This window comes from Myotis brandtii, unplaced genomic scaffold, assembly GCF_000412655.1.
Source record: "Myotis brandtii unplaced genomic scaffold, ASM41265v1 scaffold165, whole genome shotgun sequence".
Classification (NCBI taxonomy): Eukaryota; Metazoa; Chordata; class Mammalia; order Chiroptera; family Vespertilionidae; genus Myotis; species Myotis brandtii.
Genome location: NW_005356042.1, coordinates 10,563,677 through 10,574,538, shown reverse-complemented (window position 1 = coordinate 10,574,538; position 10,862 = coordinate 10,563,677). Strand labels below are relative to the sequence as shown.

General features: G+C 44.9%; 2 protein-coding genes across 2 annotated transcripts in view; one reads left to right on the top strand and one right to left on the bottom strand.

Annotated features, from left to right (window-relative positions):
- The window catches only part of PKD1L2 (polycystic kidney disease 1-like 2), a 35,371-nt gene extending 27,690 nt beyond the window's left edge, over positions 1 to 7,681 (bottom strand). The window contains exons 1-4 of the mRNA XM_014536795.1: positions 7,382 to 7,681; positions 4,935 to 5,040; positions 2,676 to 2,861; positions 1,325 to 1,423 (exon numbers count right to left, since the gene is read on the bottom strand). Coding sequence (XP_014392281.1) covers positions 1,325 to 1,423; positions 2,676 to 2,861; positions 4,935 to 5,040; positions 7,382 to 7,681 — 691 coding nt within the window. The remainder of the gene's footprint in view (positions 1 to 1,324; positions 1,424 to 2,675; positions 2,862 to 4,934; positions 5,041 to 7,381) is intronic.
- On the top strand, positions 3,540 to 9,248 carry LOC102264003 (60S acidic ribosomal protein P1). Its single transcript, XM_005862586.1, has 2 exons — positions 3,540 to 3,578; positions 8,946 to 9,248. Exons 1-2 carry the CDS (start codon positions 3,540 to 3,542, stop codon positions 9,246 to 9,248), a joined length of 342 nt encoding a protein of 113 aa, XP_005862648.1.
- Positions 9,249 to 10,862: the final 1,614 nt, after the last annotated feature.

Below are 10,862 nucleotides of genomic sequence, written 5' to 3'. Positions count from 1 at the left end.
TGGTGCCGCAACCTCCCCATCGACCCTGCCTTGAGTGTGACAGGGGGCGGGGGCCCAACCCCCCAATCGGCCCTACCCTGAGCGTGACTGAGGGTGGCATTGCAACCTCCCGATCCGCCCTGCTCTGTGCATGACGGGGCGGCGCCCCAACTCCCCAATCGGCCCTGCTCTGAGCCTGACCAGGGGCTGCACTTAGGGATTGGGCCTGCCCTCTGCCACCCGGGAGCAGGCCTAAGCCAGCAGGTCGTTATCTGCCGAGGGGTCCCAGACTGCGAGAGGGCACAGGCCGGGCTGGGGGACCCCCCTCCCCCCGCCCCCCGAGTGCACAAATTTTTGTGCACCGGGCCTCTAGTTTAAAATAAAATAAAATGCAGACCCTGTGACCCAGCATTTCCACTACTAGGGATTGCTCCTTTAAAAATAATATCAGGCACATGTCAAGATATATGCACGAGAATGTACAAGAAAGCACTGCAGAGTGATATGTAACAACAAAAGACCGAAGCAACTTAAATGTTTATCAACAGGCAGGGAAACTGATTAAATACATTTTGACATAATCTTATACTGGGATGTTATGCAGTTATTAAAAGAATAAGTATTGACTTGGAGAGATATCCAGTAAATGAGTTGTAGACTAATATTTTTATGTGATTATATTTTCATTAAAATAATCATATATAAAGTCATACAAAGTTTAAGTACGAATAAAATGTTTCTTATGCAAAAAAAAATAAAAATAAAAAAAAAAAAATAAAAGCAGGAAAGAATTTATTCTAAATAGTTAATAGTGTTTTTGTTGTGGGGAATAAGAGTCTAGAGCTAAAGGGAGGGATTCTTCCTTCTTGATTTATCAACTTTTGTAAATTGTGATAATGTGGGTTATTTTTATGGCTTTCAAGATTTGTATTTTTTAAAAGTGCCTATGTGTACTCAAATGACAGCCTATGGGAAGGGTGGTGGTTGAATGGGATGGCATGTGGGAGAGATCTTTTGGCTCCTTTCAACCAAGTAACCTTGGATTTGTCTGTTATGTTTATTGGGCCACCTCAATAAACAAATAGGGGATAAACACACACACGTACACTCACACACACAACACATTTTTAAAAAATTTCTGGCTTGTCAGTTCCTTTCTGCAACAGGACCTCAGGTACTTTATCCCCAGGTTAAACCAGGCCACAGGACAGCATTTTGGGTTAGGAAGCCTCTTAGCACACAGTAGATTAACCCCCAGGGTAGCTGCTCTCTCTGCTCTGAGGTGGCTGAGCCTGTTGTGAAAATAAGAAGGGAATTCCCACACCAAGGCAAGCTGGGGACTCACCTTCCCACACTGGTACTGCACCCAGAGGTAGCTGCCCTGGGTGGGGCACAGGTCTCCAGAGAAGGTCCCATTTGCATGCCTGCAGCCCCTGGCACTGTCCTGGGAAGCACCCGAATCCCAGCAGAAGCAGAACGGTGTGAAGGACATAAAGGGATAGGGTTCAGACAGATGAATAACCTCGCGTTCATTCATTCACCCACCATCCGCCCAACAAATACCAGTTGTTGTCTACTGGAGACCAGGCACTGGGCTAGGTACTGGGGGAGAGAGAAGTAGGGTTCCTATCCCCAAGTAGTTCAGAGTTCATCCCAGTGGTTCTCAAACTGTGGATTGTGCTGGAATTCCCTGGAGGGCTTGTGACTCAATACATGTGGAGGGCAGCTTGAGAATTTTCTTCTAACAAGCTCCCAGGTAATGTTAACACTGCTGGCCCAGGAACCCCACTTTGAGAACCACTGGTCCAGTGGCATCTAGTCAAATGGCCTAAAGCGAATCATTCCCAGGGGGCAAAGGCAGCTCAGAAGCAGATTTAATCTAATTTTGAAAAACAGGTCCTAGAGAAATTCTCCCATGTGAACAAGAGATGCCACCAGAAACATTTGTTTAGTATTATTCACAATACCAAGGATTAAGACCCAACCCATACACTCTTAACAGAGGAAGAGACAAATTCTGGCACATACGATAGATGAAACAGATAAGCTAACACAGCATGTATCAAGATGGATAATACTTTGAGCAAAAAATAAAATAAAGAAGGAAAAGAGAAAAAAAGCACATCGCAGAATGACATACAATATGATACAATTTTTATAAACACTAAAAACCTGCAAAGCAATATTATATATTGCTTAGGGTTGCATACATAGAAGGCAGCAATACAAAACCACCCATGCGATTAACAAGCGCTGACTTTATGACAGGAGCAGACCAGGGAGGGCTTCACAGGAGTGTCGGCTGTATATCCAATGCTGTGTTTGATTCCTTCGTGAGGGAATTTTAAGCAAATATGATTTGACAATGTTGGGTAGTGGGTCTATGGGAGTTCATTGAAGTATTTTTTATTCTTGTCTATGTATTTCAAGTATTTAAATTTTTTTAAATTAAGTTAAAAAAAGAAAGTGATGTTTCTTGCATCCAAGTTGGGTGGGGAGCGAAAGTGAAAGGGTGAGCTATAGCTCCCTTGCTTCCCAGCTCAGTGCTGTGGCAGAGACTGGCTAGTTTTCCCAATGTTGGAGGCTCAAGGTCATATGTGAGGATTAGTGGAGCCTTCCAGAACCTGTTGCTGGGCACAGGACACCAGGAACTGCCCTGAGCTCACAGCCAGAGCTGTGGAGCCCTTGGGCCCTACCTGACACTTCATCCTTGACGCTGACCCAGCTGCATTCCTCCTCCAGGTTCAAGGGGCTCCCAGCGTCCTGGGTGCAATAATGGCGAGTCTGGCGCCCGTAGAAAGCATCCCGGATCTGAATGACCTCCCCGAAGCCACAGTGCATGGTGGCATCATGGCCCTTGCAGGCCAGACTCTGGCTGACACCTGTACAAAGGTAAGGTGATACATAGGAGACCTATGGTCATGGGTGGGCAAGTGCCTGGTTGATGGGAAGTGGAAGAGTCTCAGGGGTCAGGACTGTGAGATGCAAGGACACAGCAGAAGCAGACTCAGCAGGGGTGAGAGTAACTCTGGAGCCAGACTGCCCAAGAGCAGATCCAGCCTAGCCACCCAGTGGCTGTGTGACCTCTGCAAATTACTTAGCTTCTCTGTGCCTCCTTTGTATAGGGGGAGTCTACCCCATACTCCATATGGTCATTAGGAGGATTGAATGAGTTTGTACACTCAGAATATGGGCTATTCAAGTAGCAATTATTATTCTACCTATTTCAAGTACCTTCCTTGAGCCTTATTTGAAAACAATGCCCGGTACATGATAGATGCCAAACAAGCTTTTGTTGAATGAATGAGTGATTTCAATGAGTATACCAATCCTATGAGCTGAGCTATTATTCTCCCCATTAAGAACATGGGGCTCAGTGGGGTCACTGTACCAAGAGCCCCACACCAAACCTGCTTCCTGGCACCTGCTCAGTAAACATTTGTTGCAAAAGAATGACCTGGCTCAGGTGTGCACAGCCAGAAAGTGGGAAATTCTGAATTTACACTCAGGCCTGTTTGCCTGGTGGGAAGTCCACGGAGTAGGAGAGACCAAATCTTCTTATGGCTGCTTGTAACGAATTGTCACAAATTTATAATATTATAGTTATGAAGGTCAGAAGTCCACAAATGGGTATCACTGCACTGATATCAAGGTTCTTTCTGAAGGCTCTAGGGGAGAATCTGTTTCCTGCCTTGTCCAGCTTATACAGGCTGTCAGCATTCCTTGGATTGTGGCACCCTCTTCCATCTCCAAAGTGTCTCTCTCTCTCTCTCTCTCTCTCTCTCTCTCTCCATAGGCAAAACTGCTTTAGGTCTCATCTCTGTCACTTCCCAGCTCTCTGGCCTTGGACAAGGAACTTATCCTTTCTGAGTCTCACTTTTTTTAGCTTTATAATAGGCCTACAATAGAATGGTGGATGGACTTCTATTATGGTGAAGAAATGTACATGGAGTGTCTGGCTCAGTGCTGGAACTTTTGCTCGATACTCATTAGTTCTTCATAGTGTGACCTCATGCCACGGCTCCAAGACCCTGGGGCTGACAGAGTCTGAGAGACAGGCTTGAAGTTGGGGTGGCGGAGGGGACAGGGACTTGGGGAGGCTGTGATAGAAAGAGGGAAGTTGCATAATGCACAGACCAGGGAGGGCTTCACAGGCGCTTCCACCTTTTCAGAAGTAGTCAGGCAGGGCAAAGTGCATCTATTTAAAGCTAGGGGAGGAGAAGAATGGAGCAGGAGCTCCTGTGAATGTTCAACCCAGGACAGGGCCTGGGAACCAGGAGCTTAGAGCCAGGGAGGGGACTGGACCCAGAAAGCCCAGAAGGTTCCATCAAGCCTGGCTTGTGGGTCAGGGGACCAGGAGGCTCAGCTCTAAGGCCAGGCCCCAATCCCAGTCCCCACCTGGTGGGTAGGACCTGGTATGCGGCTACATCCCACTCCGGCAGGGTCTCTTATACACAGTCCCCAGCATCTACATTGGGAGTCGGGCATGGGTAGCAGCTAGAAAGGGCACAAGAGAAGGACAGTTGGGAGCTGGTGGGATGTGGGCATGGGGGGCTCAGACTCAGGCTGGCCAGGGAGCAGGAGTTAAGGGTGAGTGGGCATTTCCCCCTAGATGCAGATATATGAGGAAGAAAGACAGAGAGAGACAAGCAAGACTAATAGGCAGGTAAATGGACAGGGAGAGCAAGGATGTGAGCTAGGGAGATGGAGGGACACTCAGAGAGACTGGGCACATAGACAGAGGCAGGTGGGCATTTAGAGAGAAACAGAGATAGAAACAGAGAGACAGAGACAGAGAGACATGGAGCATCACACAGAGACAAGTGGGCATTTAGAGAGACATTCAGAGAGAAACAGAGAGACAGAGATAGAAGTAGAGAGACACACAGGAAAACAAGGAAACAGAGACAGGAAGAGACGGGGCAAAGGAAGTAGACTCTACAACAGAGGCTCACCAAACTCGCAGATGAAGGCGAACAGCTGTGCGCAGTTGTCTTTGGCAGCCCACCTGGCAGAAGGGTCTCTCCCGATGTAGCCGCAGGTGTCGGGAGCAGGAGAGGCCTGCCCTCCGTGCCAATGGCTATAGTTCACATTTGAGGTGTCCAGCCAGACTCCCGGTCCTGGGAGGGAACACAACCACCAGGACTTTTTCTGATCCTTTTTATGTACAAGGCTTGTCCCAACTCAGCTCCTTGTGAGCAGCAGGTGCTCAATCAGTGCTGAAGGCCTCTCCCATGCCAGCAATGGAGCATTTCCTACCCATTATCTTTCAACACTCAAACAAGAACTCGACCTAAACACCGGGAAACCAAGTTGGAGAGCCTGTAGAAGTTGGCTTGACTAAATAAATGATGCTTTCAGCTCTATCTAACCGTAACCTAAAGAAGAACACAGAGTGTGCCCTGGGGAGTTAAAAGGTATTTCACATAGAAAGGGGGCCCTTGACAAATAGAAATGGGCACTGCTGAGCTACAGCAGACACAGTTTTTCTTACTTCAGGACTCTTCAGAGCCTTGAACCCAAGGATGTTACGTGTGTGTGTGTGTGTGTGTGTGTGTGTGTGTGAGAGAGAGAGAGAGAGAGAGAGAGTGACAGAGAGAGACAGAGGGAGGGAGGGAGATATAGAGGCCTTTCAAGGACACTAGAGATCTAGAAAACACTAGATATAAAATATTTGCTGTAAAGACTCAAAAATGTATTTATTAATTTTTAAAAATATGTATATTTTTTATTTCAGAGAGGAAGGGAGGTAGGGAGGGAAAGAGAGAGAGAGAGAGAGACATCAATGAGAGAGAATCATTGATCGGCTGCCTTCTGCACACCCCCTACTGGGGATTGAGTCTGCAACCTGGACATGTGCCCTTACCCAGAATCGAACCACTGACCTCCTGGTTCATAGGCCAGTGCTCAACCACTGAGCTATGCTGGTTGGGCTATTTATTAATTTTTTAAAGAAAAGAAATCCATACAAATGGTTAAAAATTTTTTAAAGAGTAAAAAGAGAATGAAATGAAAGCATCTTCCCTTTCCCAACCTATGGACCACTCCCATTATTGTTGTTTCTTGCGTGTTGTTCCATGTTGCATTTTATCTATGTAGCAGCAACCATGAGTACCTGAATCTATTTACACAAATGCCATAACATTGCTCACAGCACCATCTCTTGCCTCTCAAATAACATTACTTATTGAAAGCTGTTACATATCAGCCTACTCAGATCTACTTCATTTTTTGTAAAGCTATGCAGTATCCCCTGAATATTTTAAATAGACCCGACTCCTTTAAATGCATATGAATGGAAATCCACAAATTGCTGCATCTACAAAGCAAAAAACCATTCAAGAGATATTGGCTGAAGACACATTGTAGAAATTGCATCCCTTTGCCTGTGAGCTTCCTCAAATGAGCTTCCCATCTGCCCCTTTATTAAAGCATTTCCATCCACTCTGGTATATTTCTCTAGGTACTTAGCACAGACCAAGTTTTTCTTTTCTAAAACCCAGTATCTTCCACAGAGCAGTTTGAGATGGCGGGATACTGGTGCAAGACCTCATTGCCCTTCCCTAGATGTGTCTTCTTGAGCAAGGCAGTTCCTCTCTCTGGACTTCATTTTCCTCACCCATAAAATAAGAGTAGCAAAGCCTACCTCATGGGGCCGGTGTAAGGATTAAATACGAAGGTTTATGTGTCCATTCTTGGATATGTATGGACACTGGGGGTGGGAGGGATTGGCCAGAATATGGTTCCTTCCCTTAAAAAGCTTATTGTCTATGGGGGAAGACACCTAAATAACTAAAGTCATGTCAAAAGGGTCCTACAGGTACATAGAGAAGGACTCAACTGGTTGTGCTGGGGTTGGAGGAAGGAGCCCTCCCAGAGAAAGGCTAAGTGAGAGTTCCTGGGAGAACCATTAACATGAGACTATCCCATGTGAACTGAACCACGCTAAGCACTTGACCTGCTTCAGTCTTATAGGGAGGAAGACATGTGGAAATGCTTTGAAAATAGCTTAGTAATTATTTCCCGAGGCTCAGTTTTCTCACCTGTAAAATAGAGACAGCAATAATAATTATATTATCAGTTATTGTGAGGATTCAACATGATAATGGACATGACACACTCAGGATAGTGCTGGACACTATTCTAACAAGAACCAAAGAATTCATAGATATTATGAATATTAGGCATATGCAAAGCAATGCACGTTTCTGGTGTCAGCTCTGTGCCGGGCACTGTGCTAAATACTGTGCATGAATTATTTTATCCACAAAACAACCAAAGAGGAGGGTTTGCTTACCATGAGAATGGGGCATATTAATTTGTTTTATGGAGCTCTGGGTAGAAAGCAATGGGAGAATTGCAGCCACTGGCTCCCATAAAACATAGTTATCACAGCACCTACCTTCTGCGGTTCCATTCTGAGCCGAGTTCCCTGTGAGTCCAATCCACCATTCCCTGTCCTGAGAGATGTGCTTTTGCAGAAACTGCTGGTGCCTTCATCGTGAATAAAGACCAAATGGCCTCCTCGCTCCTCACACCAGTTCTGGGCGCCATAGAAAGAGCGGCCAAAAGGCACAAATTCATAGCAAGAGTCTCTGAAAGCCACTTGGTTCTTAGAGCAAACGCTGCTCTCCTCTGGCTTAGCAGGAGTGGCCATCAACCTCAGAGCAAGCCCCAGGAGGACCAAGCCTGCTGCGCTCATCCTTGAACCAGCTGGAGAGTCTGGATGGAGCTGGCTGTCAGTCCTTCATATGCTGTTGCCTTCACAGCCATCTGCCATCCATCTTCCTTTTCTCTTTGCATCAAATAATAGCGACCACCTCCTGTTTAAGAAACAATGACTCAGGATGAATGTGTCTGCTGTTTTGTTTTCCCCAGCTCTTTGTTTAATGCCAGTTCTAAATACAATTAATTTGCAGAATGTTCTTCTAGAGAAAGATAAAGCTGCTATCTCACCTGTCTTCTTGTCGTTTGCTCAACTGTTAGCTTTCGATAAAAATTCCTGGCTATTGGTTTTATGTCGTCACCCTTAAAGGCCAAATGCTTCATTAGAAGCCATCAGCTTGTGGGAAGGATGTGATAAAAGAAAAATGGCAGGAAAGTTAGAGTTATGGGATTGTAAAAAAAACAGATTGCACTCATATCCAATCTTATTATCTAGAATGGCTGCTGTACCTAAATGATAATCACATTTTCTCCAGCATGGCTTAAATCCTAATGGAGATTCCCCCTCACCCTCTCTGATTCATCACATTACCACTCATTGTCTGTTAGAGAATAAAAATTTCCTACAACATTAATTTGATGTTATCATGCAAATAGCTTTAAAAACTTCAAACCTGCCCTGGCCAGTTTGGCTCAGTGGATGGAGCGTCGGCCTGTGACTGAAGGGTCCCAGGTTTGATTCCGGCTAGGGGCATGTGCCTTGGTTGCGGGCACATCCCCAGTAAAAGGTGTGCAGGAGGCAGCTGATCGATGTTTCTCTCTCATCAATGTTTCTGGCTCTCTGTCCCTCTCCCTTCCTCTCTGTGAAAAATCAATAAAATATATTTAGAAAATAATAATTAAAAAAACAAAACAAAAAACTTCAAACCTATCCATCCTCATCCAGTGTTTAAACCCTCCGGTGGGTGTCCATGGTCTGTGGATCAAGTTCAAACTTCTTTGCTTAGTATACAAGGCTCTCCATGAACTGGTAATTGACAATATTTCCAAACATATTCCCCAAAAGGCGGGGAACCAGGCTCTTTTACCCATTGCCAATGGAAGAATAAATTGGTACAACCTCTATTGTGAACAGTGTTACAATATCTGTCAAAATTTAAGTCCCTCTCCCCAGCTGCTAGTAAGATGCTGGGTTCTTCCTACGAAGCTAAGGCCGAGTTGGGGTGAGGCCCTCACTCCATCCAGCGACTAGCACCATGGCTGGAAGCACTCACCCAGCACCCACCCACACCAGCTCAGACCTCATCCTGCAAAACAATGAGGTGATGGTCACAGATGATAAGATCAGTGCCCTCATTAAAGTAGCTGGTGTAAAAGTTGAGCCCTTCTGGTCCAGCTTGTTTGCAAAAACTCTATCCAACGTCAACATCAAGAGCCTCATCTGGAATGTAGGGGCTGGCAGACCTGCCCCAGTAGCTGGTGCTGTACCAGCCAATGGTCCTGCCCCCTCCACTGCTGCCCCAGCTGAGGAGAAGAAAGTGGAGGCAAAGAAAGAAGAATCTTTGGAGTCTGATGATGACACGGGCCTTGGTCTTTTTGACTAAACTTCTTTTGTAACGCGTTCAATAGGAAGTTGAACTCTGAAAACAAAATTAGAAAGCACAAGTGCTGTAATGTAGCAATTCCACTTCTAGGAATTTCACCTACAGATAAATCCATACATATGTGAAATGTACTATGTATAAGATTATTTATTGCAGATTTTTTTTTAAGAAGGAAAAATTGGAAACAACCTAAATGTCCATTGATAGGAAATTGGTTTATCAAAATGTGGTACATCCTACATACCCATTAAAAAATGAACAAATTCATTGCATACAAATTTGGAAGGATATCTAATATTTTTGTTAATATTAAAAGCAAAGTATGAGACATTGTTGATGGTCTAATGCAGCGGTTCTCAACCTGTGGGTCACGACCCCTTTGGCGGTCGAACGACCCTTTCACAGGGGTCGCCTAAGACCATCCTGCATATCAGATATTTACATTACAATTCATAACAGTAGCAAAATTACAGTTATGAAGTAGCAACGAAAATAATTTTATGGTTGGGGGTCACAACATGAGGAACTGTTTTAAAGGGCCAGAAGGTTGAGAACCACTGGAATGCATTTACATAAAAACATATATGGTCCTAGCTGGTTTGGCTCAGTGGATAGAGTGTAGGCCTCCGGACCAAAGGGTCCCGGGTTCAATTCTGGTCAAGGGTTTGATTCCGGTCAAGGGCACATACCTCGGTTGTAGGCTCCTCCCTGGCCTGGACCCTGGTTGGGGCATGTGCAGGAAGCAACCAATTGATGTATTTCTCTCACATCGATGTTTCTCTCTGTCTTTTCTCTCCTTTCCACTCTCCCTAAAAATCAATGGAAAAATATCCTCCACCCCATCCTACACAAGCTCAAAGTCACAGCTCTTTCTATCTTCATCGATTGCTGGAGTCCTTTCCTCACACTGTGTGCTCCTGTGCTGTCCCCTCGGCCAGGAGCCACTTTCTTCCTAGTCATTCCCTAATCACCTTCAAGATTCAGCTCAAATCTCACTTCCTTTGTGAACTTTGTAGAACTTGCTTCATATAATATGCTTCTCTTCTCTGAATGTTTTTCTCTTTTTTCAATAAAAGCTTTACTAAGATATAATTCACATGCCATACAATTCACCCATTTAAACTATACAAGTCAATGTTTTATATTTTTTGGTTTTTTGTTAATCCTCACCCAAGGATATTTTTTCCATTGATTTTTTTTTTTTAGAGAGAGTGGAAGGGAGGGAGAGAGACAGGGAGAGAGAAACATTGATGTGAAAGAGTCACACCAATTGGTTGCCTCCCACATACACAAAGATTGAGCCTGCAACAGAATTATGTTCCCTTGACTGGAATCGAAACCTTGACCCTTCAGTCCGTGGGATGATGCTCTAACCACTGAGCACCCGGCTACGGCAAGTCGATGTTTTTTAGTATATTCATGAGGTTGTGTTAGAACATTTTCATGCCACCAAAAAGAAATATATTAGCATTTTCACCCCATTTCCTCCTTCCCCAAGCATCAGAGAACCACTCATCTACTTTCTGTCTCTGGATTTGCCTATTCCGGACATTTCATGTACGTGGCATCATCATACAATATGATGATGACCTTTTTGTGACCCACTTCTTTCAC

Excerpts from the sequence above, each read along its gene's own strand:
- LOC102264003 (XM_005862586.1), top strand. The coding sequence starts at position 3,540 with ATGGCTGCTTGTAACGAATTGTCACAAATTTATAATATT. Across the intron at positions 3,579-8,945 it reads TGTCACAAATTTATAATATT|CTCATCCTGCAAAACAATGA; the intron begins ATAGTTATGAAG and ends ACCAGCTCAGAC.